General features: G+C 46.0%; 1 protein-coding gene across 6 annotated transcripts in view; it reads right to left on the reverse strand.

Annotated features, from left to right (window-relative positions):
- Positions 1-1,381: 1,381 nt before the first annotated feature.
- Positions 1,382-26,208, reverse strand: part of ZNF185 (zinc finger protein 185 with LIM domain) — a 51,541-nt gene continuing 26,714 nt past the window's right edge. Inside the window, exons 12-33 of one of the 6 annotated variants that reach the window (XM_052813954.1) lie at positions 24,951-25,025; positions 24,207-24,287; positions 23,690-23,758; positions 22,068-22,151; positions 20,379-20,423; positions 19,886-19,972; positions 18,936-19,019; positions 18,323-18,421; positions 16,466-16,564; positions 15,680-15,793; positions 14,912-15,007; positions 13,204-13,284; positions 12,888-12,989; positions 12,254-12,418; positions 10,833-10,946; positions 10,473-10,568; positions 9,250-9,351; positions 7,699-7,767; positions 5,488-5,568; positions 5,026-5,128; positions 4,340-4,438; positions 1,382-3,494 (exon numbers count right to left, since the gene is read on the reverse strand). In XM_052813954.1, the coding sequence (XP_052669914.1) occupies positions 4,340-4,438; positions 5,026-5,128; positions 5,488-5,568; positions 7,699-7,767; positions 9,250-9,351; positions 10,473-10,568; positions 10,833-10,946; positions 12,254-12,418; positions 12,888-12,989; positions 13,204-13,284; positions 14,912-15,007; positions 15,680-15,793; positions 16,466-16,564; positions 18,323-18,421; positions 18,936-19,019; positions 19,886-19,972; positions 20,379-20,423; positions 22,068-22,151; positions 23,690-23,758; positions 24,207-24,287; positions 24,951-25,025 (1,945 nt within the window). In that variant the 3' untranslated portion in view covers positions 1,382-3,494. Of the gene's footprint in view, positions 3,495-4,339; positions 4,439-5,025; positions 5,129-5,487; positions 5,569-7,698; positions 7,768-9,249; positions 9,352-10,472; positions 10,569-10,832; positions 10,947-12,253; positions 12,422-12,887; positions 12,990-13,203; positions 13,285-14,911; positions 15,008-15,679; positions 15,794-16,465; positions 16,565-18,322; positions 18,422-18,935; positions 19,020-19,885; positions 19,973-20,378; positions 20,424-22,067; positions 22,152-23,689; positions 23,759-24,206; positions 24,288-24,950; positions 25,026-26,208 lie in introns of all 6 variants that reach the window. The other 5 variants (XM_052813953.1, XM_052813956.1, XM_052813958.1 and 2 more) reach the window with 5 other exon arrangements.

Consider the following 26,208-nt stretch of genomic DNA (forward strand, 5'->3'; position numbering starts at 1 on the left):
TCAAAGCGTTGGACGCCGTCCGTCAGCGGGAGCTTACCCGCGGCTCCCTCCTCCGGCGGGGCTTCGCTACCGGCTGACCGGCCCTCCGCAACGGTGTGTGGGCACCGGGACGAGAGGCTGCCGGTGGGGCTGTGGTCTTGGGCTAGGACTTAGTAAGGCTCGACCCTCTGGGGAAGAGCCCTGGCTGGCAGGGGTGGGGGAGTGAGGGGGGGGGAAGAGGGGTCTCTGCTTGCCCACACGGTCCAGAAAAGAAATAGCGGAGCGAAGATCGGCCGGGATCTCCCAAAGGTGTGGTAAGCGGAACGTCTCTTCAGGCCATGGTTTCAGCAGGCGGCAATAAAGACATCGTCCTTCTCACATCCTCCTCCAAATTGTGTATGTTGGACCCAAATACACCCTCTGGCATCTTAGGATAAGCGTTAGGTGTTTTCTTGCAGTCATGAAGGACGCGTGCTACAAGCAGAATCTTGTTTTTTCTCCCGAGTTGGCCTGAATACCCCAGTCTAGCACGGACACTCATGAAAGTTGTTCTGGGAAGGTTTAGTCTGTGCAGAACATGGCACGGCTGAAGGCAGAGTGCTCTGCACAACCACGCAGGGGCTGCGGCACAGGGACGGGGTTGCCTCCCTCCACCTCCGCTCCATCGCTAGCATCGCGTCTTCTAGCCTTTATATACGTTTATGTGATTTCACATGAAATAATCAGGTCGAGGTTTGTCCTCACGAGCGGCCAGATCCCCGGTGAACTAAGATCTCTTTCGTTTCTGTGGAAAATACGTGACCTCATCCGTCACGTAGGAGAAATCTGTGTGCAGGTGACCCTTTCTCCACAAATACATGGGAATACCGGGAAACGGGAAGACTTACATCTTTAAATAATTCATTTCTTTTTTGTTCAGGAGGGTGGAGGAGGGAGGGGTAGGTCAGCAATTCTTCAAAGTTCAGGCCAAAACAAATTAAAGCATATTAGTTTTAGAATAGCTGCAGGTTCCTTTTGGGCAATACAGGTCTTTTTGGGGGGGAAAATGCCACCGAACCCTTTGTGACGATGCTACACACAGGTGTGAGCAAGATGGCAGTTCTCCTATGCCTGATCCTAGGAAACGTGTGAAGAAGGGACAGGCACGACCTCCCAGAACAGAACTCCAGCCCCCTGTCTGGACACAGGGGTGATTTTTCAGATTAGGGCCCACTAGCACACTTAGGATGGTGCGCTGTGGATCAAGGCTCCCTTTTCCCCAGTTAACAGCAGTTTTTTAGAGCAACCAGACTTAAATTGCATGGAGAATATCAGAGCGCATATTTGCCGAGCCAGTTTGCTGAACCCACCCGCTCCTTTGAGAATACCCTTTCTCGTTGGTACCGTTTCTTCTCTCTCTCATTGCCACATCCTCCAACAAAGCATTCAGTGACTTTACTGACGGGTCATGACCGTAGGCCACTGAGAAGCAAAAAACTGACAGAGACCATCAGATCAAAGGGCAGACAACAGGAGCGTGTTATATGCTGACGCAGGTGAGGAAGCTGCACGTGAGCTAAGACTGTTTATTAGAGGTGTATACTGAGGTGAAACAAATGCTACAGGGAAAGGCAATGCTGAGGAGACATGGTGCAGAACATACGATGGACAAATCCTGTTCCCCGTAAGGCCACGTACCCGTCAGGAACTCTGGAAGTGGTGAATACGTTATTTCTGCAGATCACCTTCTCAAAGTGCATCTGAAGTTACAGGCCCATCTGTTTCAGTATTTTAAACAATCCCTCTTTGACCATGGCATAATGAGATGTGTAACGGCTGCTGTACCAGTCATTCCCCACCACTGGTACAGGTACCAGTAAGGAACCGCTGGCCATGGCTTTCAGAAATGAGCAATGAGATGCTTTGTGACCCTCTTCTGTGCAGAAAGTAACGTCTCTTTAACATCTTGATAACTTCGAAATGTAGGCAGCCAAAATCAGTGGTCATTTTTGAAAATTACACCTTTGTGACTACTGGGTTTTCAAGGGCTCAGTGGTCCCTTGGTTGTACCACGCACGCTCAAAATGGAGCTGCCCACTCCCGTGTTGCAGATGTGGCTTTAAGGTCTCAACCTGAAGCTTGCCAGTAGCAGAGCTGTTACTGCTTTCAACCGGAGTTCCCCTCATGGAGCTGCTTCTGAGGTCATGCCTATAGTTCAGTTAAATAACTGGTACAGTGGCCTAAAAAAAGCTAAGTAGCACTTGTGCTGTAAAACACTAACTTGCTAAGCTTTTGCATTCATGCCAGCTTCCATCACTAAGCGTATAAGGAATTATCTAGCTAACAATAGTCTGCATTAGAGCTTTTGCCATCACCTATTTCCAAGTACGAGCTACTACAGAACTGACTTGGGTGCTTTGCAGACATTCCTAATGCTTTCAAAGAGAAAACAGTAACTCTTTGGACACACTCAGAGCTGTACTTTTAAGGCGTAGAGGCTGACTTTCAGGTTTTGGTATTCAGCTTTCTCAACCTCTCAGCATCTGAATTAAGGGCTAAAATTATGCGATTCTGACTTGTAGTAAGTACAGCATCTGCTAGAAGTTCAATTTTGTGAGTGAGCATTTGTGATGTAAATAATTTACAGCAATAAAAGCGGCATTACAGCAAGCCTTGGCGAGGTGGGGGGAAATTCAGATTTCAGTCAAGCAGTGCTCCTTGTCAGGAGAGGCAATTGAGATACCTATTCTCTGGCACATTTTGTACGGCCACGAGACACCTACCATCAGAGGCCAAGTTAAACTACCAGGTGAAAGAGAGCGTTATCTTCCCAAACAGACAGCAGACACAGATGCTGCTGCAGCAATCCACTAGGGAGTAGGCAGGAAAGGGAAATTAAAGCTGACAAACAATTAGAGTAAAGTGAGTCTGCAAGTGCTCCTGAAAGCCCATGAAAAGCAAATGGAAATCAGGCAGAAGCTATTTCTAGGCAGAATTTGGGGGTGAGAGAAGCAGAAATAGGCTTTTGCTAAGAACTAAATTCAAACCCTCCCAAGAATCCAAATTTAGTGTTTAACACTTCTCGTATCTGCTTGCTTTGTGCCAGCTCACACGCACTAAGCTGCAGCCTGATTGCAGAAATGAAAGAAAAAAAAAATCAGAAAAGGTTTCTCGCAATTAGCTTAGATAGGCCTAAGGAGCTCTGCCTGACTTCCAACACAGGGAGTACTCTGGAATCTTAATGAAGTTAAAGACAGGTGGAGGGGCTCAGCACCTTTGGAAAATCAGCCCACTTATCTTTGTAGATGACACTGCCTTATCTTGTTAACATTGGCACTTGTCTTGTATGCAGCTGACAGCATGAACTAGCGGATGTTAAACTCATTCATTGTGATGAGGCAGTGAGAGGGAAAATAACTTGAGGAAAGCGGAGAGCAGGAATTCTGCTATCTTAGCCAGTCAGGAACTGCTAGATATATTCTGATACGTGCTGCTGAGGACTTTCCACTGGCTGCCTTCTCCAGCTTTGCAAAACCCTGCAAGCAAATAAAGAGAAGGTGAACACAGGAGCTGGGTACCACACAAAACACTGCATTACAGAGGTCAGTGGAGCAGATGAACGTGCAGGAATGGAACGGAAAAGGCTAGCCAGTCACATTGCATTAAGAGGCAAACAAAGCAGCCGCGTACGCGGTGAGGCAGGTGCCCCTTTCCCTCCTTCCCTCTATCACGAGGCAGAGGGAGGAAAGGAGGCCTCTTTTTATAATCTCGGTGCGGTGGCAGGGTTTCTGGTTGCCACTGTGGTGACTCCTGCCCCATCCAGATAATCAGACAAAACAAAACCATATCCAACCTACTTCCTTGCTGATTTGTTGACAGAGCATACAACTCTAAAGAGTTCCCAGTGGTTTTCATCTCAAAGGAGCTTTACATAAAGCAGTAACTGCATGGGCCACTGACATGCTGCCTCCTTGCTGGAGGAATGTTACGGCTGCAAACAGCACCCAACCCCCTGTGGCAGGTTAGCCCAGGACACAAGGAGGAACTCTTTAATTACCTTCAGAGAGGACTCTCAGCCTCGAAGGGACATTTCTCTCATCACTCAAGCCAGCCCTCTGCTTGTCTCTCCCACGTGAAGCTAACACAGCCTGTTTATCACATTATGGCCAGAGATTCTGGCTCTAACCGAGACCCCTGGGACCAGCTCTGGCATGTTTCTAGCTAATTCTGCAACAGGGGTCACTGCTTCCCACTAAAAAGCCACAGGAAAATCCCTGTATGGGTCACTCAGTAAATGTGAGGGTTAAATGCTCTTCATTCAGTAAACTCCATGAGCTCTCTCATCCAGCCATTTATGCTGACACTGTAAAGGGGCACTCACCTAGAAGAGTTTCTCATAGCACTTGTCACAGTGGACAATGTCCCGGTGGATGAATATTTTATCCAGAAGATCTCCCATTGCTTTGTGGCAAATTCCACACTGCCAAAGGGAAAACAAGGTGGTTGGACAGTAACCAAAGCATCATACAGTAATGACAGCATGGAGGGGGCAGAGAAACAGTCTCTGTATCATTTTATAAAGGTGCGAGGATGCCAAAGCAGTGACCTTTGAAGCTAAACTTTTCTACAACAGAAAAATGACACTGCAGGCTTCCTCCTCCCACACTCATCATTTCCACAGACTTGATTTGTAAACTCTGCAAAGTTTGAGAGATTCAGCAAGACCTGCACTGGGGCACAAGGGCCACAAAGCAGCAAGCCTGCCACAAGGACAGGGACATGAGGAAAGAGGGTGCTGCTATTCTATCAGATGACAATAAAGAATTCTCCTGGTTCTAATATGCATTTATTTGAGGAGCTGAAAAACTTTCAGGGACACAACCAACACCTGTGACTGCATGAATTGGGTTTTTTTTGTGTGCCAATGCGGATGCAAGCATTTGGCACACACTATATACATTACTCTGAAAGTCTGAGGATAGAATTTGCACCAAGATTCCTCCTCCCACCACTCCATTTCACAGCTGCACACAGACAGCAGTCAGTAGCTGAGCTGTTTTTTTTTACCCTGAAACAGTATTCGTGGCAGCAGATGTTAAGATGCTCTATTATGATCTTAGGGCAGTCTTGGATCTCACGGCTGCAGTAACTGCAAACAGGTTCACTGGACCTGTGAAGGAATAAAAGAGTGAATTCCTCTGTAACACAAGCTGATTCCAGTCCCAGCGCTGGTACCAGAGGTTTCTGACCTAACACCAGCACCGCTCTCCATGACCTACCTGCTTCTACACGTGTGACTCTGTCAAGTGACAGTACAGAGGGACATGTGTTATCCCAGGGATGTAGAGACCACAACAGCAGGGCAGTACAGATCTTAAAGTCAATGTCACTGTATTTTCCAAAGATCATTTACACTTCATGCTGTTATTTCACCAAACACATACCAATATTCTAAAAAAGCAAAACCTTAAAGTAATTTCTGTTTAACAGTTTGCTGAAACCCCCAAGGCAGCCCCAAACTGTCTTTACCTCTGCAGGGGAGTGCTGGACAGGTAGCTGTGGTGGCTGTACGTTGCTCTCTCCAAATCAGTCAAATCCACAAGGCTGCCACTGGAGACAGAAGGAAATATCAGCAGTTGACAGTGATACATGGGAAAAGCATCTCAGATGGAATCATCAATCATTAACCTAAAGTCATAACTGCAATGTCCCAGCTGCCTGTTCCTTGGAGAATGTTGGTCCTTCCTAACCAGCTCTGAAAAGGCACTTCCCTAATAAACAGGGCCACGCTGACAGAGTGGGGCTGTCAGCAGCCGTATCTCCATCTTTGCTGTATTCATGCTGCAGGTTCTCCATAGGGGTGGCAGTATCCTGCTCCCTGCCCCACACCACAATCACTGTGCCTCAGGTCAGAGAGATCCAGAGCCAACTCTGGGCTCAGCCTCACAGATAAGGTTTGCAAGGAGTAGGCACCTCCGAGGGCAAGCAGAGACAGCAAAGAGCTGGCAGCCCCAGCACCTAACTTCAGAGCACTGAAAAATGTGTCTGGCTGCTGCTGTCCCCATGGGGAGAGGCAGGATGTGGGCAGCGTGGCTGGGAAATCGGGGCACGCACCCTGAAATGGGGCCCTTTCAAGCCTGAGGCCAAGGGAGGTGGCGCAGGCGCACAGCAGCCCTGCCCTGCAGGCTCTCCCACCCTGTCAGCTTCTGTGCCAGGAGGAGCAGGGGGTGTCACAAAGCTGATGCTGTTAGTCCCATGTGAGGGTCTGGCAAATGCAGCTCAGGAGGGGCCTGAGAAGACCTAACAACCTTGCCAAAACAAAGGGAAAGATACTGCTCCCTCTTGCTCTCTCCCTCCTCCAGTATGTTCCCAACCATGTGCTCCCACCTCCTTACTCCTTGCTAGCCATCGAACCCCTCTGTGAGCCAGGTTGTCTCATTAAAATGACAGAAAAGGCAAGACCGGGTGGGCTGGGAGCAGGGATAAAAAGAGGGGGAGCAGGAGAGGAGGAGGGGGAGCAAGGGCTCCCCTGTCAGTGAGAGCCATGGCTGCCTTGGCTGTGCTCTCCATGGACGCACAGCATGCTGTCCAGCACGTCTGGAGTTGGGACATGCACAGGTTGTGACCCAGACTACGGGGACCAACATATTTTCCACTGGCTGCTAGATGAGATTGGCAAAATCCCGTGCTGGCTGCTGGACAGGCAACCTGTGAAATCCTGCCTCCAATACACTCATCAGTAAAACTTCTCTGGCCTCACTGGGGTCCTGACGGTTACATATGGACCCTATAAATAGCAGCTATTTTCACTGCTTACTAAACTCACAAATCCTGAACTATTATGCAGGAAAAGTCACAGAACACGTCCTTAGTCTCGCCTAGCTGAGTGTTCCCTCTCTGGCTTCTGTTTGCCTGTGTTTTTTGGACACTGCAGCAATACGCTTATCTTTGGTTGCTGACATCTGCTTTGCCGACCTATATGAAAGGCTAGAGATTTATGGAGTCTGTAATCAGCTACCACAGTAATGCCAACACAGCACTGAGGGAGCGTAAATGCCAGCAGGGAGGCATCAAACTGAGTGTTAACAGGCTGCCACATCAATGTAAGCACAATGTACATAGGGCCAAATTCTGCTCTCAGTCACATTGGTGTCAATCTGGAGTAGTTTTGCTCAGTTACCTTTGGGCAGAATACAAAAGACTGAAGATTTAAGCTTGAAAATGGCATCTTTTAACTTCTTCTAACTTATAAATAACTTTTTCTGAGTGAGAACCCACAACCTCCACATTTTTCTCACCAGTTCCAATCATTTGTTTATGTGTGCAAACGCACAGTGAAGCCTGACAGTGCCAAATATGCAGCCTAAAAAAACTGCAGTGTGGTGTTTTCATCCCGTCATCTACCTTAGAGGCCAACTCACTTAGAGGGGGAGTTTACCCCTCCACTAGAAGCTGTGGGACAGAGGTCCTCCTGTCACCACAAATGGACTAGACAGCCCAGTGGATTGCAGAGATATCCGTCTGGGTCCCCAAAGCAGCACTGCTGTCTTAGCAAAACTCTCTGCCCACCCAATGTAATAATCCCTCCAGGGCTAATTAGCTCCGGCACAGTGGCATGCTGACACAGTGCTAACTGTTCCAGCTCGGGAACTTGCTTGGTGTGTGTTAGCTGGCAAAGCCATATGCTGTTGCTTTGCACATGTATGTAGACACATGACTATCTCTGGACACTCCTCATACCTGCCATAGCGTGGGGAGGCTGATAACTCGCTGCTGTTCACGTACTCCTTCACAAAGAGGACCCCTTTTCTAGGAACAACAGAATGAGAAGCATTTGCATTAGAAAAGAGTGGAGCTAATGAGAGACAGTGCAAGGGACCACATGTGTGCACTTGGACACGTAACACGTGCATGAAAAGGCGGAGAGTGAGATGCTGTTGTTCTTGTATAAATACTGAATATCAAGCATTCTTGCTAAATAACACCTAATACACCCCTCTAATTAACCCACCAAAACAAATCAAGTTAATTAAAAAGAATGGGATGGATAATATAACTCTTTCATCCAGTTATCCCCTGTTTTGCAAGGATAAGTCTTTTTCACATCATGTCAGGATTATGCACACAATAAGTATTTAGAGAGCTTGTGGTTCTGCCCATTAGCATTAAAACCCTACTGGCACAGCACTACTTACAGTGACTGTTTTGTCACTGGAATATCTCCAGCATTTTCATCCATTATAAATTGCTACTGGTTTGCTTTGGGATGGTTTTGCTTACAGAGCTGACCTTTCTTGTACAGTCCTCCCTCTTTAAAATTCTGATTTCAAAATTACATGCCCCCATCTGTCTATCTGTCTGTCTACAGCTCTGTCACAGATCGAGGGGAGACACTGTGCCCACCGGCTGTCTTCCCAGAGCCATGAAATGAACTAATCAGGCTCTTTCTCCATGGTGCATTTTCGTTGCTACCTATAAGCTATGATTAATCCTCTCTTCTTATATGAGCAAACTAAGCCATGTCACAGCTAAGGAAAGAAAAGAAAAGCTTTTTTTTTAACCTAGTATAGACACTTCCCATGTCAAGTGTTTCAGATGAGAGTCTCCTACTTAGACAGGTGTTGTGATAAGCAGGCTGTAGCAAGGCCAGGAGGACCCAAATATTCCCCATCGAAGCCTATGCTGACCCCTCGCCACTTTGAAACCCCTCTCTAAACTGTGTAAAACTGTGCAGCAGTTTTCACCTCTGAGGTGGAGCATGTGGAAACCACAAATCCCAGAATACAGCTCTGAGTTAGCTGCACCGTGACAGAACACTATCTTCTGTAATACATGACAGATCAGGGTCCTGTGACAGCCCCACTGAAATCTGATACACTTGCTGTAGACTGCTCACTTGGTCATGATTCACAACAAGGCAAAGAGTCTTCCAAGAGCCCCACACCTGTGATGAGTGTGTCTGGCACGAGGAGCTCCACCATGTCCTTCCAACTATAATGTGTTATGGAGGATTCATGATTTTGCCATGCTAAAGAGAAAAGACACAACTCATACAGTGAGCTACATCCTGGTCTCAAAAAAAGGGCAGCTGGAGAAAAGGACCCAGCCCATCTCTCCCTTTTGGGTGGCTCTGGCCATGATGGCAATGTCTGTTCTCTTAGCCAGAAGTGGCTGAGAAATGTCCTGTGGCCCAGATGCCAAGCAGCAAAGCCTGGCTTGTCACCAAACAGGATGGCTGCATGCAAAACCTGTATTGCCGTGGAAGGATCATGACCACCCATTGCCCTTTACCCGGCAGTGCTGGAATCGGGCTGGTACCCAGAGGCTGCTAGGCTGTTGTGCGATAAGGTGGCAATCGGACTGCAGATCCTCTCACTCGAACTTGACAGAAGCCTGGCGAGAGAGAGAAAAGTCTATGGGCACTGGAAACATGAGCCATGACATGATCCAAGCTGGCAGCCAAGAAAAGACCTACCACTGCTGTTAGGAGGGTGCAATATTAAGGCCCTTAACCATACAGATTAATTCATCTTTATCACAGACCAAAAAGGCTCCTTTCTCTTTTTACATCTGCCACATAACAGTACTACTTCTCTGGAGAAGTGATTTGGAAAAAGTATCATTTATAGGGCCATGGGAGAAAAGACTAAACAAGATCTTCAAATAAGTACAGACGTTAAGTGAATCATGTAGCCTGAATGGGAGCAGCTATGGAGAGAAATGGCACACAACATATTGCAGGAGAGGAGGACACGGGGACATATTGGCCAAAGTCCAGCATAACTATCCCCAACTTAATAATTTCAAAAGCTGCAGAAGGGAGAAGGCAGCAAAACTATGGCTACTAAAATGTCTTCGGAAAACAGCTCTGCTTATCCACTCAGCAATGAGACCTGTTAAGTTTGCCTTGCAGGGATGAAGCTGATCTTGCCTGGAGCCAGTCCTAGGCTATCCAAGGATCTTGTGCCTCCTGTTCGCACCCACAACATACTCCCCTTTACAGATCCAACACTCAGACCTATGCTGGTGCCTCCATACAGTGTCAGACTGCATGTGGATGGACTGACGCTGCCATGAAGGACTGCAGAAAGCCCAGGGTAATGGTATTCCATATTGGATACCTCCTATCCCTTCCAACAGCCTTGTTCTGGGACCAGTTCAGTCATTTAATTATTGATATTCTGGAGAGTGCGATCCTCTCTCTCAACATCTCTTTTTTTCTGTAGCCTCTGCAAAGGCCGATTTCTGGTCAAGGGAGGGTAGCCAGGAACCAGCCCTTCATTCTCCTCTCGCTCTGTTTTGGCACCCCAAATGGTAAAAAAGCTCCAGAGACCAGAGATGGATGTATCACAGACCCTGTGCTGGGTAGCTGAGTAGTTCTGTGCCTCTAGATCACACATCCACTCCCCAGCAAGCATTCATCTCTCTTTCAGCTCTTGGCTTTGCTTCCTAGCTTCTCTTTCACAACAGTTTCATGGAGGTTTCCCTCACAACCATCAAGACTACCCATTTACCTGGTGCTGTTACAGTTTAAGCTGTCCATGTAGAACGGCACCCTGTGGCTTCTCTGGGAAATGGACATGGTGGTATCTCTGGGAAGGGAGTCGTGGCTATGAAAGGAAGTGATACAATCTCAAGCACTGAACTTGAGCACGTGAGGGATTCTCACAAGTGGTGAGAACCTTGGCTAAATGTCTCCCTGCTTAGCATCAAAATCACCCACGCACCACAGCCATCCATGCAAACAGCACCTCACTGCACATGATTAGATCCAGGGAATTAGTAAGAAGTGGGTCAGGACATCAGATATTGAATAAATGCAGCAGTGGGGTGTTCTTTGGGTTAACAAGTCTGGATTCCTTTTGACTTCTTACCGTCCGGCTGTGGGATTAAATTCACAGTGCCCCCTGGCACTAGCGCTGTCATATCTGCTGTTCCTAGGGCTGCTTCTCCCATCAAAAACTCTCCCTTCATAATCTGGGGTAGGTCTGGGAAGGAAGCACAAAGCCCTGATTACATTGTACCAGGAGTCACTGGAGTCCCCACATTGGCTAATATTTTGTCTCAGCAGTCACTATCATGATGCATTCTCCCTTTGCTCTGCCTATTTCACCTGTGCTGGTTCTGCAGCTGCAGCATGCATACAAAGCTCTGAGGCTAGGAAAGCAGACTCAAAATCTAACACTTGAGAGTAAAGCTGAAGCAGTTCATAAATGGATATATCTTCAATATTGTTTCCTTCCCTAGCACTCACCAAAACCACCACTGCACCATGTGCATGTATGAACTGCTGACCAGCTGGCCCATCTGGGTTGTCAGACCTGCACATTTTCACTTTTCCAAGACAGAACTCATTATCGGAATGGCTTTAACCTGTGGGCAGAGCTCAGGCTCTTTCAATAGAGAAAATAAGCTTATAGCTTATGGTCATTCTTCTCTTGCAAGTGCCCTGGGGCACAGTTTATGTTTATATTGTATATCAGCACTTTCATCCTGATGAAAGCTTCAGGCAACTGTATAACTTAATGTTAAACAATGCTGAAAAACACTGCAAATCAATGCTGCATTAAAGAGAGAAAGAGGGACAGGCTAAGCTCACCACAAGATGAGAAAAACCCTGCTCTGGGCAAGACATGCATTTGGTCGATGATATAAACCCAAGGGCAGGAATGAAGCGCAAATTTCTTGCGCTGCAGGGAGACATGTCAGCATCACACAGTGCCGGGGGGTTGATATGCTATGAAGTACAATAGAGGTCTGTTCCATTTTTTCTAGTCCTAGTCTGCAAATGCATGCAAAAGCAAATGAGGGCTTTGTGACGCCAACTTTCTGAAAAATGCTAGAAGAGGTGAAGGCTACATTTGGATCACATTAATGTAGATATATAAGTGTACAGCTTGTCTCTTATGTCATTGAGAGTCATGAGATATAATAAATAGACTGCTCCTGAATCATCATCTCTGCAGTCACAGAGGAGAAGCAGATGTGGTCTCTACACATCTGTCAGGTTTCCAGGCACTGTATAGGTGGTCTGAATACAACCTGCCAAGAGTTCTCCAGTGTTACAGAGCAATTATCAACTCAGATCTCCTGAATCCCTTCCTCAGCCCTTCAAGGCCAAAAATGATCTTGTTCCATGTGTTGCGAGACCTGGCAATACTGTTGCTCCCTCTGGGAACAAAATCCTGTTCTTGCTTCTTGACGCAGTGATTGTACAACCTGGACCAGAGTTTCTGTCAAATATTTCTGTGCTAGGAGCTTTTCCTGTCTCTGCATCTCATCCCCAAACCCTTACCTTCTGGTGCTGAATACTTGGCTGTCTACATAGGATGGGATCCTGTGACTGGGTGCTGACACGCTGGTGTTATAAGGCTGGTGGTCCTGTACCTGGCAGTACAGTGGCTTGGGATGCTGGGTCTCATATGCACAGAGAGCACTCTCTTTAGAGCTGAAGTTAGACCTGCTAAAGAATTAGAGCCAATTTGACCATAAAGCCAGTGACTGTATTTGCTATGACCAGCTCACAAAAGGTTCAGAATTTGCTGAGGCTGGATCATGCCTCTTTCTACTGGCAATAAGGAAAACCTGGGACACCATGCTGTTAATACGTTCTTAAAGTCAGGGGAAACGGCAGAGGTCTGTACTACTTCCCCTCACCTAGACGAGCTGAATTCCCAGCACAATGCAATACTGCAAGATTCAGCAGTCATCTAAGTTAATCTGATAACTGAAATGAAATACGAACAACCATATGTGGGTGGAATCCTAAACCTAATATTCCTTTTGTCAGTATCACTTGATTAGTGTACACTGGGCAAATTTACGTAGGTTCAGGACTTCAGCCAGGTTTGTATCAAGAAGCAGGAATGGCAAAGGATGAGGATTTGAGAGCCATTGATCAGAGAAACAAAGGAATAGTCCCACTGTACCTGGCTGCCACTGGGTTAGGCTCATTGTGTCTCCAGTCTCCTGGGCTCTCATGGTGACTATCTGTGGTGGGGTGGGTTTGTTCTTCATAAGCTGAAGTGATCCTGGTCAGGGAGGAAAAAGCCTGTTAGCAGCTTTAGCACTTGTGTCTAAACCTGTCCACTGTGGTGAGTAAATGCAGTAATATCATGATTATGTCAGTTTCAGAATTCACTAGCCAAGAAATGAGCATTTGTAATGCCTTTGCACAGGGCAACAGGGAGAATACAAGATGTGCAAGACAGCAGTAAAGACATGCCTGGTCCCCTGGCTCCATACCTTTCCCGGCATGGGTCAGATTCATTTGCACATTGGGTCTCTGGAGCAGTGATGCTGCTTTCTCTTGGTAGAGAGCTGGACCTGCCAAGACAGAAGACCATTATAGTCTGCAGAAGTGCTAATGCACATAGAATTACTGTAGGATGTGGATGCTAGCCCTGGTGAATCTCCTGCCTCAAGAAAAGTACAATATCCCTGCATGGGAATATGCCAGATAATCCAAAGAGAAGTGAAAAAAAAAAAAAACGAAAAAACAAAACTGGAGGGAAAATATAGATCTCTTCAAAATTAAGGCTGAAATGAAAGAAAAATAAATCTCCTGATGAGCATCAGTTGCCTGTTTATTCTTTCCAAACTTAACATTTTAACGCTGGTCATTTAGTTATGACCATTACGGGTTATCCAGTACCTCTATGTTACATTTCAGATTGCTAAGAGCATGAGCTGGCCTCATTTGGGTACCATCTCAGAAGCGTATCCACTAGATAAATGCACTGCAGAGCCATCCTGGATTTACACCTGTCTACATTAATCTAGGAAAAAGTTTGTTCACTTTTTCTATCTGGTTTTTGTATGTTTGTGCACACCAACCCTTCTGGGAATACTGATACCCTGTAGAAAATCTGAAATGGGCTTAGATTACTGCATCAAAACTGAATTTAATTAGATTCTAAGAAATTAATTCTCAAAATGCTTTCAAAGCTCCTACCCAGAAACATTAAGGTTGATGAAATAGGAGGCACCCTTACACTTTACCTGCTACTAGTTGAGGGCTTCCCTTCACCAGCATTAATTCGATCCCTGCAAGTTCGCTAAGGGGGTAAGCCAGAAAACATCGGTACAGTCACCCAAGTGAAAGCAAGATCAATTTATTTCGATTCCTTTGCAACAAAAGGTAGATACCTTAAATTCTTCTGGCAAAACACTAATGTTCACTGAGTTATAGACTCCCATTCAGGTTGGTTCTAAGTGCCTAAAGAAGATGTGTTTGTCCAGGAGCTCAGACTCAAAATCAATTTACTGAAAAGAGTGAGAGATAACTCCCAAGTTCTGCAGTGGAGTGATGCTGCAGAAGCACTCCTGACTGCTCCCTTGGTAAGTCTGATCCAAAGTCGCTGTACCTGGAAGCACTAAGACTCTCAGATCAGGACTCTGCATTTGTCTCAGTAACTTGGTAAGCTTGAGGGCTTATCCAAAGGAAGTCCGTGGACTGGGAGAGGCATGGAGTGGGCAACACATGGAGTTTTATCCATCTTGGTCACTTTGCTGGGGGGTACTGGGGAGAAAGGGGAAGTTTTCTCTCTAACTTTTTTCTTCAGCAGTCTAACTTCCACTCACATCCCCAGGGACTGGGAACAGCTCCTTCTGCCTCCCTGCATAATGAAGAACTACAATTTGGAGTATTTGTGGTACATCCAGGATAGCTCCATTTGTCAGAAGAACCCAGGAGGACAGGACACTGACACCATTGCTCTCTCCCTGCTGCTTTTCCCGGCACCCCTTCCTGAGCTCCCTCCTCCACAGTCCTCACTAACCACACACTCTGCTGTCCCAACATGCACTATGTATCTCCATGCACTCATGAAAAAAGCCCAACTTGGTGACTCCTAACCCCAAACACAGCATCCTCAGTCCCTTCTCCAGAACCACCTGCAGTAAATTCCCCACGTTCTCTCATCAGAAAAAGCAAGCCCATTATTTGTCTTACCATCTTGAATTGACTTCTTCACTCTGCACACACGGCGATATCTCCTTGTTAATGTCCATGCTCCCACTAGTGTTGTCCTTGGAGCATGGCATGGACCTGGGGGAGAAGAGCAGTCTGGTTTACAAGTTGATTTCAAAATGGGTTGCTCACTGAAACACGTGTGAGGGAAGCCCAATTTAACCAAGAGCCTCAACTCTTCAGATTTAGGAGGAAAAGTATGGAGAAAAGCAAAGAAATCAGTCCACAAAGTCCTTCCATTTGGACATTTAGCTCTGCACTGCTTTGCACACGGCAGGCTGCAGGTACCAAGGCAGCCACTGCAAACCCAGTGGAGTCACAGGTCAGTGGGAAGGAAAATGGTCCTGTGCCAGGGTGACCAGGGTACAGCCTGAGACCTGATGCTGACTGGGTAAGTTCGGAAATGAGACCCAGTGTTACCATGGAGGTATTACCCCATGTCAGATTAGGTTGCTTATTGGCATATGTCTCTAGAGCCAGTCTCTGCTTCCAAATTTAAGGTCTAGGCAGCAGCTCCTGGCAGTCCAGCCGGACAGTGTTTGATGCCTCCAGCTAATGAGGATGTTTTCTCCCAGGCTTTCATATAAAACCATGGTAAAAGGTTCACTCAGTAGAAGCAGCACTAGAATCAGGCACAAAAGGGGAGCCTGGGAGATTATTTTATCAGCATATGTACGTGGGGGGAGACATGCAAGGAATTAACCCTCATCCTACAGGAAAAGGCAGGGGGATAATTATCTGATTCCTTACCTAGGCATGCTGGGTTCAAATTCAGTACGTTCCGTCAACCTGGGAGGTTCTGGGTGGACATCATGGTCAGGATGTTCTTGTCCCCTCTCAATATGGTTGTTTGAGTCTGAAAACCTAAAATAAAGATCTGTGCTTAAGGCAGTGGACAAAAAACATGCTGGGGTGGGTAGATAGCCATTCCCCAGACAGGAGCCATCAAGCAGGGAGCAGGAGACACTGTTTGGCCACAGCTATTCCAAACTGCCCCAGTACCAGATCTGATGGGAATCATGCATACAAATCCCACTCTAGCTTGCAGGATTGCAGCTAAAGGCCTTTCATCTGAGATTGTCACAGAAGGAAAACGTTAGGCACAGGAGAAAGCACTTGTGTTAGAATTCCTTGGACTGACAGATGCTTCTAACACCTCAGGACACACTCACACATGATTTTGCAGCATTCATAAATATTTGGATAGCACTTGCTGAGGTCTCTGGGCAGCAGAAGCTACTGCCTGCCACTGAAGTACCAACGGAACCATTCTGATGCCAAAGGACCTATGTCGCGTGCTGTCAGTGCAGAAACTGTCTCTTGGACTTCACCCACTGTGTGAATCTATCTCATCCAACTGGCTTTTCCCATCGGTACGGGTGGGATTGCCTGCTGTAATGTGCCGTTTTAAAGTCCTCACTCCTGGGTGCAAAGCAGAGGAGCTGTTCTGTGGTCTCAGTTACATTGGGAAGAGAGTAAGACATGAAGAATTATGAAGTGAATAGATACTGTGGGTGAGTCCTACCGACCACTTACCCTTCTTGGATCAGGTCTGGTTTATAGTCATCTGAGGCCTGCATGCTCTCATGCCCCCTTTCTCTAGGGGTCTTCCCCTCTTTGAAATCTTGGGAAGACCTGGCAAAGGAAAAGAAACCGCACTTGTGGCTGCTAGGCACAAACACCTGAAAGCTCAGTTCAACGCACACTGAGAAGAAAGAAAGTCACAAGGCTTTGATGGAGGATATTCCAAGGGCTAAGCTGTAACCAGCATAATGAAGCACTGACTTCAGCATGGCACAAAGCACTGCTTAACTGCTTGAAATTCAATGAATGGGTCAAGCAGCAACATTTTCACACACTGAAATTAGCTCTTTAAAATACCAGTCCAAACTATGTTTTCTCTAGCTATGTTGCTTTCTAGCATGAAAGTAGACCTGCAGGGTATCAGATTATCTATTGTGGCTATATCATACATCAGGTTGTGTATGCCAGGACAGGCATCACATCTGATACAGTGTCTGATAATACCTGAGGCTGAATTTGAAATGTTCCTTCCTGTCCAATATTCTGAATTTTTTTTTTTGTAGCCAGACTCCCTCATTCAGTGTATCTAATTATAGCACTCAAAACAGCTTCATCTCCCCTGGCCTTTCTAGCTCAAACTCCCTTTTCTCAGGATGCATGTTGACTTTGCACTGGACCTTCAGAGCAACAACGCTGCTGTCTCTCAGAGAAGAGTTGGATCTACAGGAGAAGGAGTCATTCCAGCGTGCAAAGTTCAGAGGTGGACTCTGAGGGAATCACTTGGGAAATGGCTGTGTTGGAGCTGTTTTCTGTTCCAGAAAAAGTGTATTATACAAGGAGACCTGACATAAGTCATGCCAGCAAGGAGGGATGGTAAAGACATGGAAGTCCAAACAATGTTGGACTGAGGAGAAATGTGGCCTATTCCTAGTCCTGCTGCCATGTACAGTTGGTATCTGAAATAGGCATTCAGTGAAGATGTCTAAAAGGGATGGGATAAAGTATTCAGCATTTCTAGAAGGATCTTTTTTTCTCACCTGTGGCAATAGAGGGAGTCTGAACAACTACTGCAGAGCAAAACCTCGCTTTCCTCAGCAGTCTCCTGATGGGGGAGACTCCTCCCTCACTACAAGTCTTTTGGCAAAACACCTTTTAGCTCATTGGGTTTCTGTTTGCTTATCTCATGGGGTAGGAACCCCTCCGGGGGAGCACTGTGACTGTCTCCACTAAGGTTTTAGGGTGTACAGTGCTGTAGAAATGATGATGATGATGATGATGATGATAGTCATTTAGCTGTTTTTCCTGTGAGTTTTTAGAGACCTTTGCGATCTCTGCACTAGGGTGAAAAATCCAAAGTACTCAAAAGCTGTAGCAGTCCATGCAAATGGACTCCCAGGAGTGCACCCCAATTGTCCTACTGCCCCAGCTCATATCTGGCTCCATGCCTTGGGCTTCTCCCTGCAGAAGGCAAGAGAGAAGAAGTGGGTGAGGTGCACTCATATCCCACCCCAGGACTGGTACAGGAGGCAGCAGACATCTCTGTCCAGTCTCATAAGCACAGGACAGGTGGAGCCGAAGGGAGGTCAGAGCTGAACTGTGCCACATGCAGCAAGGCTAGGGGCTGCTGGGAAGAAATTGGGAAATTTTAAAAGCATTTGCTGTGTGGTTAGTCTTCAGTGAACATGGCAGGAAATGTACTATTTCAATGGATGCTGAAGAGAGGAGCAGTTTAGACCTGCTTAGACAAATGGCCCTTATTATGCTGCTGTTCTTGTGCTCAGTATTTCCTGAGCAATCAGTATTTCCAAGGCTTTCATCAATGAGAAAGAACATATTAGCAAACATGGGGTTAGCACCCTAGGACCTTACATCACTTCATTCCAGTAAGGCTTGCTGTATGCTGGGACCTCAGGACTTGTGTATCTGCTCTCTTGGGTGCTGCTTCTCTCCTCATAGCCCAGGACAGATCTGATAACCAAAGAAAGGCCCATTACATCTTTAACAACTGGCATGTGAATCATTGCACTAGTGAATACTAACTACTCGCCAGGCAAGGCTTGTGTCAAACTCTACCATTCACTGTCCCACACCAGGATTTTTCTCTAGGGACCATATTTAGACTACAGTTGCATTTCAGTGCATTTCAGCTGCCTTTCAGGTCCCTTGCTGCCACTCCAGCATCACTGTAGCATTTCACTGGATTATCAGCAAACGAGAAGGTAGTGACTGAATCCCACCAAGCACACAAGCACCAAGAGGAAAAAAAAAGCTGGGGTGCTTGGCTCATATCAAAGAAGATGGAGGAGGGATACAACGCAAACCTCTTGGTTTATTTTGCAAGCTGCGCTTTAAATCTCAGCACAGTTGCCTTCATCCTTGGGACAAAAGCTGTGAAAAGAAGCCTCTTTCTGTGCCTGCCCATTCAAATTTCCCTTAAGTGTCAGTATTACTCATATGCCCATTAAATTTACCCCATTCTTACCCTTTAAAGGAATATTCTGTGTCCTCCAGGTGCATAGGGGCTCTCTCAGTAGGAGGAGAAGGGACATCAGACTGCAAGCTAGACCTGTCATAAAAAGGAAGGCATCTACAGCTTGATAGCTTGCCAAAGGCTTCAAGGGGTACTGTGTTAGAAATACAACACTGCACTTTATATGAGACCAGAAAACAGAAAGTAATTTTCTCAGAGAACTGATTTTCCTTCAGAAAAAACATTTCCATTATCTCCAATCAAGAAGAATAGAGGCTGTTAGTGGAACTAATGCAGTTACTTGGCCTCAATTCACACGTCTTGGCTGGATACATGACTTTTCTGGCCTGTCACAGGATCATGCACCTGGGACAAAGCACAATATGAGTAACTTTGGGGAAGACATTCCTACATTACTAGCAGCAGCTCTAGGTCTTGGGTTTTACACCATCCTACTGGGAACCTTGTGATCCTCGTCACCTCAACTGGGACGTTTGAAGACATCATTTTTTCACCTCAAGTGCTTTGGTAAGCCAATACATGGAGTCAAGTCCCAAAATAACAGACTAGAGTAAGCGAAGAAAGCACCTTCGGGGAGATTAGTGTGTTTGGTGTCAACAGCAGTAATTCTTTCCTGACTCTGCGCCTCTGACATTGTCAGGGGAGCAAGCACGCTCTAAAAAGCATGTGGAATGGAGACACTTTTGTGATCAATGCTAAAAGCAATGACAAAGCTGCTGTTTCTGCTCCCAGGCTGCTTCTGTAGAAAGAAGTTGATGTGTAACAGTGAGCAGAAAGAATGCTGTTCCCGCTGTTTAGCCACCTAGGATTTTCTGGATCCCCTTGTTTTGTTGCCCAATTTGGATTCTGCTTCCAACTCTACTCTGGAAGAGTTACTTATTTCCTCCCCCCAGACCCGTCCCCTGTGAGCAGCATTGTAAGTACCAGCACCAGGCCCTGACCTTGCAGGTTCAGACTTTGCATCATCCAGGTAGCAAGAGGTCTCATACTGACGGTGCAGCTTGTCTGTAGCATCTGCAGGTCTGTCCCTGCAAACAGAGTTGGACTTGGTAAGAGAGGGAGTTTTGTGGATCACAGAAGGAAACTTAGCAAGTTGGAGAACAGAACAAGAAGCAAAAATATCAAACATGAGATTTTTCTGTCTCAAACATAACATCTCTTCCTCCTTCCTGCTTAGCTCAGTAAATTTCCTGCAGCAGACCTGAAGGGCAGAGACATAAATCCAACCAAGTCACACTAGTGCAAGGAAAGAAGCTGAAAGATCTCAGTCCATTTTGAGCTGGTGGATCAGGTCCATGCCCACTTTGCAAATGCATGCAAGTGCTGCTCCCAGAACACATTTGTTAGGGCAGTAGTAGGTCAGGAAAAGACCCCTCTCACTCTAAAATCAAGGAGAAAAAGTGTATTTTACACTGTTAATAGGTTTACACTTACTTTGGTGGGTGAATTCCATTGGTGGCTTCTGTGTGTTCAGGATAACTGAAAAGGAGAGACATCAACTTTTGAAAGCATCTTTGGTTTGGGTAATGTTCTACAATTATTTTCTTATGCATTTAATAAAAGAGAGAGGAGGAAATCCCTAAAACTTCCCAGAGATGTTCCTCAGTATATTTCTACAGGTAAAATGGCAAGAAACTTGCATGAAATTCAGTGTGTATGAACTACAAAGGAGCATTTAGTAACTCTGAACATCATCAATATATGACAGATGCCAGTGGAATGGAGTCACCTAGAAATTCAAGCCAGGACTCTTCCAAAAACAGTGGGATGTCCTACAGCCCACAGCTGCCACACAGGCACCTCCATCTGCATGCACAGAAGGGAAGGAACGGCCCTGACATCCTCTTGCTTGTCTCAGGGGAGCTGACAAAATGAGGAACTTCAGGTGCCTTGATCCAAAATCGTATGTTTCTGTTTTCTTGTTTCTGGGCTGTGGGTACTGAACAGCCCATGAGTGAACAGCTATCACTGAACTTCTCCTCTCCTGCATACCACAGGGGCAATGCATTTCCTCCCTCACTTCTACTTTGTCAGGCAGGACAGAAGCACAGCTACTGCTCTCCGCATTTTGCAACCTTTCTTGATTTGTAAATCCCTAAATTTTTTTCCAGTGAGCATGCAGACTCCCTAGAAAAGCTGTGAAATGGACTGCCATAGAGACTGCCACATGCTGCTGTAGAACAGGCAGGAACTGAGTTGTTTTAGTTGCCTTCAGTGGATCACTGAGAAGTACCCTCAGATGCAGAGGTTTCTAGATCAAATTAAACCAGTGTTTTCTAGAGAGGGAGGTGTGCCTCCAGCAAGGTCCACTGACAGTGGTGAAGAGCAGCGCAGTGTGGAGCCCAGGCTAAGGAGATCCACTGGCTATCAGCTTGGTTGCATGCCAGAAACACTGGTGCCCATGGGATGGACAGGATCCTGCCAAGGACAGGTCCTGGAGGGCTGGGGGCAGGTGATTCTCATACACACAAAGGGCAAGCTGAGCAGTGATGGCAGATTTCATTTGGGCATTTGGAGACAACCACCAGCTCAGTTACACTGTATTGCCTGTGATTATGGGATCTTTAGCTACTTTCCACAAGACCTTAGAGTCAAGACACAACTTTTCCTTGTCACTGAACCTTTTGGGTTGCCAGCCAGTTTACAGGATGTGCAATTTCCTTTTGTGTCTGGGTTTTGGGTTGGGTTTTGGTTTTTTTTTAGGGGGTCTCTTGTTGCAAAAGCAAATAGGTAGGTGGAGGTTGGAGGCCTGGAGATACATTGAGTGTGAACCTCTCTACACTGTAAAAAAAAAAAAAAATTACATTCCAGAATTGGTTTACATTTAGGAATAAACCCAGAAAATGCAGAAATGACCCACAAAAGTGATTACTTTTTTGTATAATAGAAACTAAAGAAAAAAACTGGAACAAAATATCAAACGATTTTATTGAAGAGGGTAGTGTTTTCTTTTTTTCCCTCTTCTTAAATAAAATTTTAGAGAAACTGCTGCAGTTCTGCAAAGCACAGACTGAACTGTGTTTTTCCATCAGTAAATATCCATTCAGAGTTTCCAGACAGCTCAAGAGCAGCAGTTTATGATTTGCACAGTGCTCAAGTCAATAAATTTCACACTAACTCTACCTTCCATTCATGGAAACCACACTTGCTCTGGGGGCCAGTTCATCCCATGGGAATGGCTCAGACTTTTCCTTCAGAGATTTGTCACTAGAAAAAGGAAAATGCCAGTGAGATAGGACCTGACAGAATTTATATTGTATCATCCTAGAACAGTCTACTAACATTGAGTTAGGAGGAACACACAATGGGGCTAACTCAATATATCAGGATAGGAAGGGCCAACCTTCTGGGTGCAGTGGGCCTGACTGCAGTTCACGGGTTACTTAGAGAGATGTGTTGCTCCCTGCAGTGAGGTACTGCTAACCCCTTTGCTTGGGTGAGCGTAAGTACCCTACAACAGTTGTTCTTTCTCTGCTCATGGGCCAGAAAGGCCTTCCTACAGGTCCACCAGCTGGACTTTCCACCCATCTTTAACTCCCATAGACCTGTCAAGCTGTGCGTCTGTCTCTTTCCTTCCCTGCCAATTACTCTCTCTCCAGTTTTAGGTGGCTTAAATAATGAGGCATCCACTAATTTCTCTGAGAAACTGACTCACAATTAGGAGCAGCTATGTGACCCAAATGACCCCAAGCACAATGAGTGCATTGTAATCAGGCTGTCCCTGCAATGACATACAAGGATATATTTATGGGCCTCAGTTGAATGACCATGACAATAGTCCAGCCTCTACCTTTTCTCAAGCACTCTAGACATTGCTTCAGCCTGAGATAGTGGTTTGCAAACATTTCTAGCTTTATCTTCACTGATGGAGGTGGAGAATGACTTGGAATTAACTGTATATGCTACAGAAACTCATTTGGTGAATCCAAGCCTTCTACAGCTGCTTAAGCACAACAGAGCGAAAGGTGACGCCACATATAAAACTCTGCCTACTTCAGTCTAGGCGCAGCCAAAAATTCAGAGTGGTAACACTGAGAACAAAAAGATCCCTGCTAATATGGGGTATATTTTAAAAATCTGAAATGCTCCTGTGTACAGTCCAGAGGATAAAGACTACTGGACATAAGTATACAAGGAGGGAGCGATCTCTCTCTCAGGACAGCCAGAAGCTTCCCTTCCCTCAGCTTCAAGTTCCCCGTTTCACCTGTGCAGCTACACAGTGTCAGAGCTCTGCCCCTTAATGTGTCCAGCACCTGTACCCGTACTGTTAGGTTCCCAGTCAGTTCCTTCTTTCTTAGGTTTTCCTCCATACAACAGAGCTTTTTACACTTTCCCATTGTTCAGCCACCCCTTCAGACTTTCTACAGGGTGCAGAGAACCAGAACCAATGTTAGCAGGAGCCACCAGCACTGAGGTTCAACACATCTCTTGTAGGTGGAAGAAGCTCCCCAGGGAACAGCAGTGGGAGGGCAATTGGAGTGGGGAAAAAAAAATAAAAAGCATGAAGTAGACTCTTTAGGGACTGAGCCAGAGAGGAGAATCCTTGAGGGAGGTGAAGGAAGAGTAGAGAAAACTGACAAGTTGCAGCTTAGCCAGCAGATGATGCTCTTGGAGTGTAGCCCAGGACCATGACTGGAGAGATCCCATCTGTTTGAGACCACCAGCAGGTATATCCTATTTCTGAGCAAAAAGCAGGGTTGCGCCTTATGTTCAGCAGCACAGATCAGCCTTTCTCAACCACTTACCCATCCCCATGCTGTGACACAGTTTCAGATGAGGATTTCCCATTAGAGGCCTGTCTGTTTTCACCATTTCTGAAAGCAAAACAGCAAAAACAATTAGGTAGGGAGATGAGGGGACACAATGTGAGGCATAGGAACTGCACAGCAAGGTGCTTGTTGGAAGTGTGCTATGTATAGTGCAGGGACTGGATTAAAATGAAAGCCTGATCAGTTTAGGAGACAGAAGGGTCTTCAGCTTTTGGGCTCATATTCTCATCATAAAGAACTGGGTAATGTTCAACCTGTGGGAGGCCCACAGCTTCCATCTGGGTATATTTCCTCCCAGATTACTAATGCTTTTGTAAAATGCTCCTTTCTTAGATTCCCTATGCTATAGTATTTATTATTCCATGACTGCACTGTGTCCAGAACAATTGTGTATCTGGGAAAATACCACCAAGCAGAGCCAAACTCTCCAGTGCAGCACGCCCCTTGCTATCCTTAGCGGAGCTTTAGGACGATGCAAGGTCAACAGACCTACCTGATTTCAGCAGAAGTGGAGATTCTCTCTGAAATTTCACTGAAGGATGTGGTTGGCTGGCTCTTACTGCCTATTTCAGGGCTGCAAGAGAAGGCAAAGAAAAAAGCTGTCATTCCTGAAAAAACCAGCTCCCCACTGCAGCTAGCCAAAATCTTCCCGCATTGAAGTGTTGCTTTCTGTGAATAAATAAAATGGAAAACAAACATCAATGTTTTCAGTACACTCATTTACAAAGTTGTCTTATCAGAAGCAATTTTTAAATTAAAAAAACTGATATTTCCAGGAATATCTGCCTTCTGCCAATGATACACAAAGAATAAAAACAACAGAACAAGGTCAGTAACCAAAGCGCTGTTTGCAGTGCTGTGGAAAAACATTTCAACATTGTTTATACTATAGTCATGAATTCAATCAGACAAAGTTGAAAGCCACTGAAAATTATTCCCGTACACATATTTGGCAAGAAAGAGTTCAGCATGTCTGGGTTTTTTCCTTTCAGGTTTGGAGCACTTCTATCACGATGTTGTCAGATCCTTGCAGGACATAACATGCATTTCAGACATAAAATCTTTTTTAAAACAGCTGCCTGTATCTAAAAAAAGTCTCCCATGTACAAGACTGACAAATTTGCTTCATTTCATCTCCCAGAGGGGTGCCCACTGAAGTCTCTGACCTACAGCGACATGTGGGCTGATACAGCCACAAAAGACGTCCAAGACATCCTGGCTGTGCTGTAACACTTACCTGGAGGGAGACATTGCTGTTGTCTTTGGCTCATTCCAGGAAGACCCAGCGGTGGTTTTTCTCAGCCCATTAGTACTGACAAAAAAACCCCCAAGTAACAAAGCATTAAAGACAGAAGATCTTTTAGGTACCTTCTCCTGTGGGGGGACACATCCTGCTTTCTGGCCCACAGTTCTTGTGTCTGCTTCCTGGGCAGTGAGGCCAAACCCTGCTGTGCAAGGACTCACACGTAGTCGTCCCTATATGCACTGTTGCACTGATGTGACTAGTATCTGCCTTTCTGCTGAAATACTTGGTCTTTAGAAACTGGCTTTTCCTATTTAACACAGCTGGAGCTGTTTCTATCCCCAGTGTCTGAGTTTGCACTAAAAATCAATTTCCCCAAATGTATAGATTAAAGCTCAGTGCAGTCACAAAATTGATTTCACTATGTGCACATGTGTAATATGTGAGGAAAGGAGGGTAACTGCTTCCCAGCGCTGCCTCAAACCTGCACCGCAATGGCACAAAATTGCTACCAAAATTCATGAGGCAGCTCCCTCAGCCTGAAAATAAAGCATTTCGGGCTGAAAGGGCCCATTTATTGGACTCCCTGCTGGGCCCACCAAGGACCAGAGTGGCAGAGAAGCTAATAATGCTGCTGCCTGGCATCAAGCCACCCCTCAGAGCAGGAAGAGAGAGCTGAATCCCAAATTAAATGAATCTGCTTGAAAACAGAGAAGGATTCTCCCTCCTAGGGCAAACATTTCCATTTCAGCCAAACATTTCTGCATACTGGTCTCACTCAGCCCCACACCACGTGCCAGCTGTTCCTGACCAGTGCAGACTAAGGGAGGGTGTCACTGATGCCCCTTTACACCAGAGACAGCCTGTCCCCAGGTCTCGCACACCACGGCAAGAACGCTCCGGCTTGTCTGTCAGAGCTCCGTAGGGCTCTGCATATACTTGGCCTTCACAGTAGCCTGTGAAAAGGGCTGGGGGCTTGAAACGAGGTTAACATTTCCCATCAAAGCAAAGATCAATTTAAAGATAATGAACCTCTCAAACCTCTCCGGTCACACCTATCTGTTGCCATCACAGTAGAATAATTAAATCTAAAGTCTAACGAAAGCAGAGAGCTGGCTCAGGGGACTGGAAATAATGAGATATTGAGTATTTCATGTCTAGGTGATGGGGTCAGTTCACACAGCCAAGTTTGCTAGTAAAAGAAAATCATTACTATCTGATGGCTGCTTGATGGCTGCTCTGACTCCTCCTG

This window comes from Harpia harpyja, chromosome 18 (genome assembly GCF_026419915.1).
Source record: "Harpia harpyja isolate bHarHar1 chromosome 18, bHarHar1 primary haplotype, whole genome shotgun sequence".
NCBI lineage: Eukaryota > Metazoa > Chordata > Aves > Accipitriformes > Accipitridae > Harpia > Harpia harpyja.